This window comes from Penaeus chinensis, chromosome 43 (genome assembly GCF_019202785.1).
Source record: "Penaeus chinensis breed Huanghai No. 1 chromosome 43, ASM1920278v2, whole genome shotgun sequence".
NCBI lineage: Eukaryota > Metazoa > Arthropoda > Malacostraca > Decapoda > Penaeidae > Penaeus > Penaeus chinensis.
The window spans coordinates 1,464,174-1,476,673 of NC_061861.1; the positions used below are offsets into that span (position 1 = coordinate 1,464,174).

The 12,500-nt window shown below is 48.8% G+C and overlaps 1 protein-coding gene across 5 annotated transcripts in view; it reads left to right on the forward strand.

The window, feature by feature from the left end:
- Positions 1–5,216, forward strand: part of LOC125048316 (homeobox protein homothorax-like) — a 193,510-nt gene extending 188,294 nt beyond the window's left edge. For all 5 annotated transcript variants that reach the window (XM_047646973.1, XM_047646976.1, XM_047646974.1 and 2 more), the window contains one exon: positions 5,155–5,216. In XM_047646973.1, the coding sequence (XP_047502929.1) occupies positions 5,155–5,210 (56 nt within the window). In that variant the 3' untranslated portion in view covers positions 5,211–5,216. The remainder of the gene's footprint in view (positions 1–5,154) is intronic.
- Positions 5,217–12,500: the final 7,284 nt, after the last annotated feature.

Below are 12,500 nucleotides of genomic sequence, written 5' to 3' on the forward strand. Positions count from 1 at the left end.
CCCCCACTCGATGTCTCCCCTTTTTTCCATCTCCCCCTTTTACGGTTCTCTTCTTCTTCCTCTTTCTCTTCTTCCTCTCCCTCTTTTTCCCCTCGTCGTATTTTATTTTCTCTTCTTTTCCCTCCTCGTTATCCTCTCCTCTCTCTCTTTCCCTTTTGCTTTTTCTTCTCTTCGCATCCTTATCTTTATCCTCCTCTCTCACCCCCATCGATTCCCTTCCTCCTCCCTACCTCTCCTCTCTCCTCTCCCCACCTCATCACCTTCCTTCTCTCCCTCCCCGCCTCTTCCCTCCCCACCTCCCCTCTCTCCCCTCCCCGCCTCTCCCCACCCCACCTTCCTTCTCTCCCCTCTCCGAAGGCGACCCTGTGCAGGCTGTTTGTCGTATTTACTGTAGCCGCACCACAATGCTGGAATGTGAGGCTGGAAGGGGAGCTAAAGGGAGGGAGGGAGGGAAGGAGAGGGGAGGGATTGAGGGGGAGCTTGAGGGTAGGAGAGGGAGGAGGAAAAGGAGAAGAGGGAGAGAGGGAGTAGAGAAGGGAGGTAGAGAGAAGAGAAGGGCGGAGAAAAAGGAGAGGAAAGGAGATGCAAGGGAAGGAGGAGGAGGAGGAGGGAGAGAGGGAGCCTCAAAGAAGGAGAAAAGGAAGGAACACTGAGCGATGGAACTGTCCCGAAAAAAAGAGTATCGCGGGATCCTCAACCTCGCCCGCCACCGACCGAAGACGAAGGGGAAAATCAGTCCACATTTCCGCGCTCCGAATCGGGGGGGGGGGGGGGGGGGGAGTCCTCCTGCAGGGCGAGTTCCTTGTCCCCCTGCGCCTTCCTCCCTTCCCCCTCGACGCCCTTAGACACGATACCCGCTGGGAACTCGGGATAGAAAGAGAGGGAGAGGCGCAGGAGGAGAAAAATGGGGAAGGTCGGGGAGAGAAGGTGAGTGTGACGGAAGATTTTGTGGCCGCGACGATCCAGTGTGACAAGCGTGTCGAATCTGGCCACGCCGACCGGGACAGATTTTGGAGTGTCCTTTAGCGGCGAGAGAAGAAGAGAAGAGAGGAGGGGGGAGATAGGGATGGGGAGGGAGGGATGGAGAGAGGGAGAGAGAGGGAGAGAAAAAGAAAAAGGGATGGTGGTGGTTGGGAGGGGGAGAGCTAAGTAGAAGAGGGTAGGAAGGGGGGAGGGCAAGGGTGGGATAAGGGGGGGATCAGAACCGCTTCTAATGGGATTTAAAGCCAAATGGATGGATTAGCGTCAGGTTTATTGGTTATGAAATTTTTTCCCCCTTCGTCTATACCGTCATAATCTGGTTTTCTCGTCTTTTTGGCGCGCATTCCTGCGAAGACGTGAGAGAGAGAGAAAGAGAGAGGGAGAGCCACCCGGTGGAAAAAAAATCAGAAAAAAGGTCCATACAACATTTTTTCATTCTTTCTGTCTCTTTCTCCTTTTTTTTCATTTTTCTTCTCCTCCTCTTTTTTACGCATTGTGTGGTTGTGAAATGATTTATGTGTGACCCAAAAGCACCTCGAAGTCTGCCTAATGGACTGCGATTAGTTGTGTCAGTTTTACGTCGGTTGCTGCTCAGAACGCCGTCGGTAATGCAACGGGCCTTGTAGCGCTCGTGTGAAGAATTAGCCGGGAGGTATTCTGGAATTTTTAAAACGGATTCGCGTTTGGCGTCGCTTTTTGCTTGCCTTGTTTATATGTTTATTTGTTTGGTGGTGGTGTTGATGCTACTGTTGTTGTTTTGTTGTTATTGTTATCATTGTTATTATTATTATTATTACCATTATTGATATTGCTTTTGTTAGAGTTTTGTAGTCCTTATTATTGTTATGGGTGTTACTATTATTCTTTTTTATTATTATGTAATTGTTATTATCATCATCAATATCAATATCATTATTGACCTCCCTCGCTCCCCGTGTCCTTGCCTTCCCTTGCCCATATCACTGCCTTCCTTTGCCTTACCTTTGCGTTCCCCTATCCATGCCCTTGCCTTCCCTTGCCTTAGCGTGCCTTGCTTTCCCTTGCCTTACCTTTGCGTTGCCTTGCCTCGCTCTCGCCTGCCCCGCCGCGCCCCCCCGCCGGCGCGTGCATCCCGAGTGCCATTCCGGCCGTCAGCTGGCGGAGGAGACGAGAGCGGCGACGCCCCCGCAGACGGGCTCCCTGCGGAGGGCGGCCGCTCCTCGTCAGGGCGCCCCGTCGAGGAGGGGATTCTCTCTCGGTTTCTCTCTGTCCGTTTTTATCTTCTGCTTTTTTTTCCACTGTTTTATTCTTTCATTTTGCTTTTGATTTCTGTGTTTTCGGTTTGCCTTTGTGCTATTTTCTGTCGTTCCTTCTTTTTTTTAGTTTTTTTTTTCTTCTTCTTCATCTCCTCCTTCTCCTCCTCCTCCTCCTCCTCCTCCTCCTCCTCCTCCTCCTCCTCCTCCTCCTCCTCCTCCTCCTCCTCCTCCTCCTCCTCCGCCATCAAGCGATCCATCGCGAGGCGGTCATGGCGGATGGAGAACACTTGTAAAAAAAAAGAGAGAAAAGAAAAAAAAAAAATGAACCTTATAAAGATTTCTGTTTTGAACTTCTGGCTTTTGTATTGTTCAAATCCCGGTCGCCTCCCAGCAGCTTTGTGACTGAGCCTTTGTAAGGTGGGGGGAGGGGGGGAGGAAAGAGGGAAGGGGGAAGGGGGAAGGGGAGAGGTAGATGGGAATATGGGATGTGTATAGGCAAAGGAGGGGTTTAGCATCTGTCTCCCTGCCATAACCCCCTACCTCTGTGCCCTTCCTTAACTCCTTTCCCCGTGGCAATCCGGTGCAACGCTTCCCCTCCCCTCTCTCTCCCTCTCCTACCTCCCCCCCTCTTCCTCTCTCTCCCTCTCCTACCTCCCCCCCTCTTCCTCTCTCTCCCTCTCCTACCTCCCCCCCTCTTCCTCTCTCTCCCTCTCCTACCTCCCCCATCTTCCCCTCTCCCCCATCTTCCCCTCTCCCCTCTCTTCCCCTCTCCCCCCTCTTCCCCTCTCCCCCCTCTTCCCCTCTCCCCCATCTTCCCCTCTCCCCTCTCTTCCCCTCTCCCCCCTCTTCCCCTCTCCCCCCTCTTCCCCCTCCCCCTCAACTTTTTTCTTTCTCCTTTCTTTCCCCCAGGGGTTGAGGAGGAGGAGGAAGAGTAATTAGGAAGAGAAAGAGAAAGAGAAAGAGGAAGAGGAAAGGTGGGGGGATGGGGGGAAGTTGTTAGTGTCCTCAGTATCGTTTCGACATTGCAGTTTCTTATAAAAAAAAAAAAGAAGTTTATATTGTTGATAATAATATTAATATTAATTCCGGTTTTCCAAATGTACATAACTCGCTTTCTTTTTTCTCTCTTTTCTCTCTTCTCTTGCCTCCCTTTCCTTCCGAGTTTATTCTAACTTCTGTTCGTGTTTACTCTCCCTTTCTCCCATCTTTTACCTTTTACGTTGAACACCTTTTGACTTTGTGACCCCCCCCCACCCCCCTTTTTCCACCTACCGACCTTCCCATGCCCCGTTTCCCCCTGCCCCTCTCCCTCTCCCCCTCCCCTCCTCTCTCCTCGTCTCCCCCAGCCCCTCTCCCCCTCCTCCTCCCCTCCCCTCCTTCCTCTCCCTCCCATTCCCGTTCTCCCCCCCGTCCCTATTCACTCCCTCCCCCTCCCTTTCCCCTTCCCCTTCCCCTTCCCCTTCCCCTTCTCCTTCTCCTTCTCCTTCCCCTTCTCCTTCTTCCTACTTTTAAGATATGATTTGTGAGGGGAACAGAAAGGCGGGATGTGGGGGGAGAGGAGGGGAGAGGGGAAGGTAAGGGGAGGGAGGGAGGGAGGGGAAACGGAGGGAGAGGATACTTTTTTTCCTTTTTTCTTGAATCGGAGGGGTTAAAAGCCTTCATCTCAACCCCACTTTCTTTCTTCCCTCTCTTTCTTCTCTTTCTCTCTCTATCGCCCTTTCTCTCTCTCTTCCCCCCATCTTCCCTCTTCCCTCCCCCCCTCCCTAGGACATATACACCTTTTCTTACCCGGAACGGATTTTGCCTCCCTCTTCCCCTCCTCCCCTCTCCCCCTTCCCCTCCTCTCCTCTCCCCCTTCCCCTCCTCCCTCTCCCTCTCCCTCTCCCTCTCCCTCTCCCTCTCCCTCTCCCTCTCCCTCTCCTCTCCCCCTTCTCTTATAGATATCTTCTGCGCTTCCTCTTCTCCTCCTTTCGCTCGCTTTTCTTGTCCCTATTTCTCGACATTTATCGGTTTCGTCTTCTCTTCTTTTCCTTCGTGTCCTGCCTACCTTGCCATCTACATCCATGTTTGTAATTATTCGTATCTTACTTTCTTCTCTTCTGTTTCCTTTTCCTTCCTACTTTCGTATCTTCCTCTTTCTTTTAACTCATCCCTCCTTCTCCCCCATCCCTTTCTTTTCCTCTTTCTCTCTCCTCCAGCCCTTTCCCTCCCAACCCTCTCTCTCCCATCCCTTTCCCATCCCTTCCCTCCTTCCCTCCTTCCCTCCTTCCCTCCTTCCCCTCTCCTCCATCCCTTTCCCTCCCAACCCTCTCTCTCCCCCCATCCCTTACCCATCCCTTCCCTCCTTCCCCTTTCGCCCCCTTTCGGAGTGTGTGTGTTTGTCCGCGCCGCAGTCTAAGCCGATTGTGGCAGATTTCTGGATTTGTTGATAAGTTCCGTCGGCGGGCGATGCTTGTGGTAGGATTTGGGGGGGAGGGGGGGTAAGGGAGGGTAGAAAGGGATAATGGATAATAGGGGGGGGGGAGGAGGAGGGAGAGAGGATGAGGATGAGGAGGAAGAAGGGAGAAGGGAGAAGGGATAGCGTCGCATGGGTACCTCGAAAGGGTTAATTGTGCTATTGGCTTAATAGCTAATGGAGGTTGAGTGGTGGGTGGGGGGGGGGGGGACTTTTTGTTGGGGGGGGGGGGAGATTGAGGTTAAGGGGTGAAGGGGAGGGAGGGGGGCGAGGGAAGTTACCTGGGGGGATATTCTCTCTCTCTCTCTCTCTCTCTCTCTCTCTCTCTCTCTCTCTCTCTCTCTCTCTCTCTCTCTCTCTCTCTCTCTCCGTTATTTATTTCGTCATTCATTTATTTATTATCTGTTTTTATTCATTTATTTGTCATTTAATGTATGTATTATGCCCAAATATTAACGTTTATTTTTTTTTTCTCTCTCGCAGGTGGGTCCGAGATCTCGACACTTGTCCGAGGACTAGCAGATGCTATAGGTACGTGATAGCAGTCAAATTCTTCTCAGCTTCTTGTCAGCTTCTTGTGCGATGGCCCCCTCCTCCCCTCCCCCTTTTACCCCCCCCCCTCCCCCCTTTCACGTCATGAGATTGCTGTTTGTACCCTCCACCGTCCCCCTCTCCCCCCCATTCCCCCTCCCCCCCCCCCCCCTCTGTATTTAATCACTACCGCAATGTTTAAGTGTTAATTGTTGCTGTTGCTGCCCGTGGCTGAAGCTAGACACCTCATTTGCCTCCTCTTCTCTCTTTTATTTCTTCTTCTTCTCTCTCTTTCTTTCTTTCTTTCTTATTTTCTTTCTTTCTTTCTTCTTCTTCTTCTTCTTCTTCTTCTTCTTCTTCTTCTTCTTCTTCTTCTTCTTCTTCTTCTTCTTCTTCTTCTTCTTCTTCTTCTTCTTCTTCTTCTTCTTCTTCCTCTTCCTCTTCCTCTTCTTCTTCTATTTTATTTAGTACTATTTATATTATCTTCACTATTTCCTTTCACTAGATCATCCTCTTTTGTTTCCTTTTCCTATTTTCCTTTACACCGCCTTCTTATCTTCTCATCTTTATCAGTCCTTCTCCTCTTTAAATGTATTTTATTCTTTTATCATCTTTATTTAGTAGTTCTTTCTCTCTATTTTTTCCGTCCTTTTTCCTTGCACTGTTATCCCTCGTTGTTGTTATTATTATTATTATTATTGTTGTTGTTGTTAGTGTAAGGTCAAATTGTATTTTTTGTATTTACTTTTTTCTTGTTTCTCCTACCAATATATATATATATATATATATGTTTTAAGGTTGAATGTGACATTGGATTACTATTTATTAAGGTTATATTCTTCAAGAAGTTTTCGGGGGAATGTGTACGATGGTAAATGTATGTTTTATAAGTTGCTCTCTCTCTCTCTCTCTCTCTCTCTCTCTCTCTCTCTCTCTCTCTCTCTCTCTCTCTCTCTCTCTCTCTCTCCTCTCTCTCTCTCTCTCCCTCTCTCTCATATCTCTCTCTCTCTCTCTCTCTCTCTTCTCTCTCTCTCTCTCTCTCTCTCTCTCTCTCTCTCTCTCTCTCTTCTCTCTCTCTCCCTCTCCCTCTCCCTCCCTCTCTCCACCCCCCCTTCTTCTTTTTCTTCCTTTTCTTTTTCTTCTTCTTCTTCTTCTTTTTCTTCTTCTTCTTCTTCTTCTCCTTCTTCTTCTTCTTCTTCTTCTTCCTCCTCCTCTTCCTCTTCTTCCCTCTCCTTCAACCCCCTCTTCTTCCCTCCTCCCCCTGTCAAGAGTGCCGGAAATCGCAACACCTCCTATCCCCGGCCCCTTCTTCAGGAGGATGTGCGAGAGAGTCCTCCTTGGGCGGCGTGACCTTATCGGGAGCTCCTGCCGGCTTTATCGGGCCTCAGAGTGCAAGGTTTCAGGAAGTTGGAATCCTGGTGCAAGTGGGGGCGGCGCCGGGGACTCTTCCTGAAGGGGCTGGTTCTTCGTCGTCGCCTCCTTCGCTCGTCCTCGTCGTTGTCGTTGTTGTTTTCTTGCCGTTGTTGCTGTTCTTTTTGTTCCTTGATGCTCTTCTCCTCCTCTTCCTTGATTTTCTCTTCCTTCTCCTCTTCCTTCATTCTCTCCTCCTCTTCCTTGATTATCTCATCCTCCTCTTCCTTGATTCTCTCCTCCTCCTCTTCCTTTATCCTGCTCCTCCTCCTCTTCCTTTATTCTGCTCCTCCTATACTTACTCCGTTTCCTCCTTTATTCTCCTCCTCCTCTTTTCCTCTTCCTCCCTTCTACGTATTTTTCTATAATCACGTTCTTTATCCATTCTTTAACTCGGCCCCTTTTTTTTTTTCTCTCTCTCTCTCCGTTTCTATCTCTCTTCCTACTTCGTCCCCTCTCGTGCTCCTCTCCCTCTTCCTACGTCCCTCTTTTCCCATCTCTCTCCCATCCCCCACTGACTTTTTGCCTCATCTCCCCCCCCCCCCCCCGCCCTCCCCTTTGGTAAGACGGCGCGGAGTGGCTGCGGGTCCCCAGGGAGGCCGCGTAATCCCAGGGCAGGTTCTGGATCCCCGTGTCGACGGCGGGGGATCCCTCGATCTTGCCCCCCCCCCCCCCACTCTCCCCCCTGGACTCGTTTCTCTCTCTCTCTCTCTCTCTCTCTCTCTCTCTCTCGTTCGTTATATATGAATGTCTATATATATGCATTTTTAGATATATATCTAAAAATGTATATATATATATAATTATATATATATACACACTTTTAGATATGTATATATATAAATAAATGTGTATATATATGTATATATATATATCCCTGTATATCTATATATCTAACAATGTATATATACATATACATTGTTAGATAAGTAACTGACTGGATATATAGACAGACAGATAGGCAAAACAAATAGATGGATATATTGACATATACATACAAATAGATAAACAAAGAGGAAGCCCGACAATCAGATAGACAGACAGACGGGTAAATAGACATACAGATGCAATAATAGACAGCAAGGGCATGTATGCGTAGTAACCGGCCCAGCTTTCGCCCTTGCGTCAGCGTCTGTGCGATCGTGTACGTGCGCGCGCTCGCCTGGGCTTAATATTTTATCAAGTGTTGTTACAACTTGTCAATGGATCAATGTAGCGGCCGGAAGAGTACGGATAAACAAATAATCGGATAATTGTCGTTATCTGCCCCTTTGGCTGTCCGTGTTTTGATAGAGGAAGGAGCATATTGAGGCGGCAGGCAATTATACTCTTGTACGCCAGCCTAACTAAACACTTGTTGCTAAGGGGGAGGGGCGAGGGGCAGGGGTAGGGGCAGGGGGGCAGGGGCAGGGGAAGGGGGGGACGGGGTCGTTCTTGCAGTCACTCTTCTTTCATCCATGTTTGTCTCGTTTCTTGCTCTCTGTTTTATTTTTATTTAGCTTTTATTTTATTTTTATGTTATTTTATATTACTATTATTTATTATTATTATTATTATTTAGCTTGATCTGTTATTTTATTTTTACTATTTTACTGTTTTCTATTATTATTAGTTTACTGTTTTATATTATTATTATTTATCATTATTTTATTTTTTGCTTGATCTGTTGGTATTTTTCTTTCGTTTATATTTTTCGATTATATATATATATTTTTTTTTTTTTCTCCAATTGGGTTTAGTTTCGTTCATCTCGCTCTTCTTTTCCCCATTCCTCTTTTCATCTTTTTATTCTCTCTCTCTCTCTCTCTCTCTCTCTCTCTCTCTCTCTCTCTCTCTCTCTCTCTCTCTCTCTCTCTCTCTCTCTCTCTCTCTCTCTCTCTCTCTCTCTTCTTTCTTCGTCGATGAGGACTAAAGGGGCTGTTCCTTTTTCTGCTTTTAACACAAAGGGAGGGGAAGGGAAGAAGGGGGGGGAGGGTGAGGATGGGGGGAAATGAGGGGTAAGTCCCCTCCCCCTCCCCCCCCCACCCCACACTTCAGTACCGTGGTATCGGTCAGTACCTTTGTCGCCAACGGATCGCTCTTCTCGCCTGCGGGCAAAAGGGTGAGAGAGACAGAAAGGGCGGAAAGGGGTGGAGAGGAACGTGCAAACACACACACACACACACACACACACACACACACACACACACACACACACACACACACACACACACACACACACACGTACATACATACACACACAGAATTGTTTGTGTGTGTTTGAACTGGAAAGTCTCCTTCTTCCCTCCCTCCCTCCCTCCCTCCCCTCCCTCCCCTTCCTCCCCTTCCTCCCCATCCCCCCCTTACCCCCCCTTACCCCCCTTACCCCCCCTCCCTTTCCAAGAGTCGAGGGTTGGTGGGACAGAGAACTTTACCTGTTTAACCTTAAGTCAATTGTTGGCCGGCTGTAGGTTATGGGAGGGGGGGGGGGGGGGGGGTTGCGTTCTCAGTGTGTGTGTGTGTGTGTGTGTGTGTGTGTGTGTGTTTGTGTTTGTATGCTCTCTTGTATATGTATGTGCGTATATCCGTTTTTGTATAAGCATTTTTCGTTTTTAAAAATCTTAAGGAGAGATTGAATTACTTGATATCTCTCTTTTTTTCTCTCTCTCTCTTCAAAATTATCATATCTATCGTTGGCTCTTCCACTCGGGTACCCCTTGACAGTGTTACCAAGTCAACACTCGAATCCTCGCCCTCGACGGCCCTTGATAACCTCATCTGGCGGGTCGTCGCGGTTCTGGTAACGCTGTTTGAGAGGCCGGTTGGAGTGTTTGGTAGTTCGTGGTATCGTCAGGTATCCGAGGAGATAGCGGTGGGAGTGGAATCGTTCAGTGGAGATTCGTGATGGGCGCCACGATCTCTCTCTCTCTCTCTCTCTCTCTCTCTCTCTCTCTCTCTCTCTCTCTCTCTCTCTCTCTCTCTCTCTCTCTCTCTCTCTCTCTCTCTCTCTCTCTCTCTCTCTCTCTCTCTCTCTCTCTCTCTCTCTCTCTCTCTCTCTCTCTCTCTCTCTCTCTCTCTCTCTCTGTCTCTCTCTTTCTCTCTCTTGTCTCTCTCTCTGTTCTTTTTCTTCCTTCTTTCTCTTCCTTCTTCTCTTCTTCCTGCGTTTTTCCTCTTTTCTTTTTTTCCTCTTCTTTTTTTTCTTCCTTCTTTTAGTTCCTTCTTCCTCCATTATTTCTTTCACTTCCCCTTCTCCTCCTCCTCCTTCATCCTCCTCCTCCTCCTCCTCCTCCCTCCTTCTCCTCCTCCTACTCCTCCTCCTCCTTCATCCTCCCTCCTTCCTCCTTTCTCCTTCCTCCTTCCTCCTCCTCCTCCTCCCTCCTCTTCCTCCTCTTCCTTCCTCCTCCTCTTTCGTGGCAGAAATCCTCCTCCTCCTCCTCCTCCTCCTCCCTCCTCTTCCTCCTCTTCCTTCCTCCTCCTCTTTCGTGGCAGAAATCCTCCTCCTCCTCCTCCTCCTCCTCCTCCTCTTCCTCTTCTTCCTTCCTCCTCCTCCTCCTTGGCAGAAATCCTCCGGCGCCCCGCGATTGTTGCGTTTCAGATAGGCTGTGTTGACTCTCTGCGGGGAGTCGCCGGCGTTGGGTTACTCCTCTAGGGTGCTGGGGAAGGGAGGGGGAGGGGGAGGGGGAGGGGGAAGAAGGGGAAGGGGGAAGAAGGGGAAGGGAGTGGGGAGTAAGGGAGGAAGGGAGAGGGAAGGGAGTGGAAGGGTGTGGGTGGAGGAAGGGGAAAGGGAGTAAGAGTGGGGGAAGGGAGAAGGAGGAGAAGGATTAGGAGCAGGAGGAGGAGGAGAAATATAGAAAGAAAAAAAATAATAAGAGAAGAGGAAAAAAGGGAACAGAAGAAAAATAAAACAGAAACACAAAAAGGAGAAGAAGAAGAGGGAGAGAGAGTTAGGAACCGGAGTACGAGTATGAGTTGCGAGTCGGCCTCGAGATGGCGGCGCGAGTGTTTGCCGCGATTTCCCTTCGTCGTCTGCGGCTGAGATAACACGCGTCTCGAGGAGCCTCACCTTCTCGCCTCCTCCTGCGTCGCCTCTCGGGCTCTCTCGGGCTCTCGGGCTCTCGGGCTCCCGGGTTTTCGGGATCTTGGGCTCTCGGGCTCTCGGGCTCTCTCGGGCTCTCTTGGGATCTCGGGATCTCGGGCTCTCGGGCTCTCTCGGGATCTCGGGTTTACGGGCTCTCGGGCTCTCTCGGGCTCTCGGGATCTCGGGCTCTCGGGCTCTCTCGGGATCTCGGGCTCTCTCGGGATCTCGGGATCTCGGGATCTCGGGCGGACGAGGAGGTTGTGGGTGTGGTTGTCATTGGGGATTTCGGTGGAGTTATGGCGGTGGTGGTTGTTGTTAGGGTGATTATGGTTGTGAATAGTGTAGTTATTAATTTTTTTATTATCAGTTGTTGTAGTTATTGTTATTGTTGTTTTTATTATTATTATCATTTCTACTACTACTACTACTACTACTACTACTACTACTACTACTACTACTACTACTACTACTACTACTATCATGATCTAGGAAGAGGGAGAAGGAGAGAAAGGAGATAGGGGAGGGGAAAGGGGGAAGAGTTAAGGGAAAGGGAAATGAGGGGAAAGGGTTGGAAGGGTGTCATTGAGGCAGCTCTTCTTCACACTTCACGTCGCTCGCACCCTTCGCGGAGGGGGGGGGGGGGGAGAGAGAGAGAGGAGAGAGAGAGGGAGGGAGGGAGGGAGGGAGGGAGGGAGAGAGAAGGAGAGGAGAGAGAGAAGGAGAGGAGAGGAGAGAGAGAAGGGGAGGGAGGAAGGGAGGGAGAGAGAAGGGAAGGGAGGGAGAAGGGAAAGAAGAAAAAGAGATAGGAAGAAAGGAATGAGAAAGGAAAGTGAGAAATTTGATAGAACAGAAATAAATAAAGAAAAGGGGGAGAAGGAGGAGAAGGTAAAAGAGAGGAAAAAAAAGAGAGAGACAGAGAGAAGGGGGATGAAGGGGAAAAGACCGAAAGATAAAAATAACAAGAGAAGATAAGGAGAGAGAGAGAAAAAAAAAGAGAAAAAAAGAGAATAGCGAACAAAGCGAACTACCAGAAAAAAAGACTTGAAAAACAGGGAAGGAACAGATAAATACGAGATGAAAGAGAGAGAGAGAAAGAGGAAGAGGAGGAGCCGAAGAGAAAACAAGGGAGGGATCACTTACTTGTGTTACTGAAGGAGCTGTTTGTTTGTCTTTGATTCCACAGCATTTATTTACTTTTCTGATGTCCGTGTTTTAGTCTTTTTATCTCCTCTCCTACTTCTTTCTCCTCTTCGACTACTACTACTTCTTCTTCTCTTTCTTCTTCGTCTTCTTCTTCTTCTTCTTCTCTTCTTCTTCTTCTTCTTCTCCTTCTTCTTCTTCCTCTTCTTCTTCTTCTTCTTCTTCTTCTTCTTCTCTTTCTTCTTCTTCATCTTCTCCTTCTCCTCCTTCTTCTTCTTCTTCTTCTCTTCCTCTTCTTCCTCCTCCTCCTTTTCTTCCTCTACCTCTTCTTCCTCCTCCTCCTTTTCTTCCTTTTCCTCCTCTTCTTCCCTCCTCCTGCTCCTCCTCCTCCTCCATCCCCTCCTCCTCCTCCTCTGCGTCTTCTTCTTCCTCTTCGTCTTCCTCTTCGTCTTCCTCTTCGTCTTCCTCTTCCTCTTCCTCTTCCTCTTCCTCTTCCTCTTTCTCCATCTCCTCCTCCTCCTCCTCCTCGTTCGTCGCTCGGAGCGGCTGGTCTTTGATCACCTTCTTAGATGAAACACAAGAAGCGGAGGAGGAAAGTAACATGTAGTTTTAATGTTGAATTATAATCTAAGGCTGATTTAGTGACCTTTGTTCTCATGTGAGTCTTTTCTTTTTATTTTTTTAATATTAT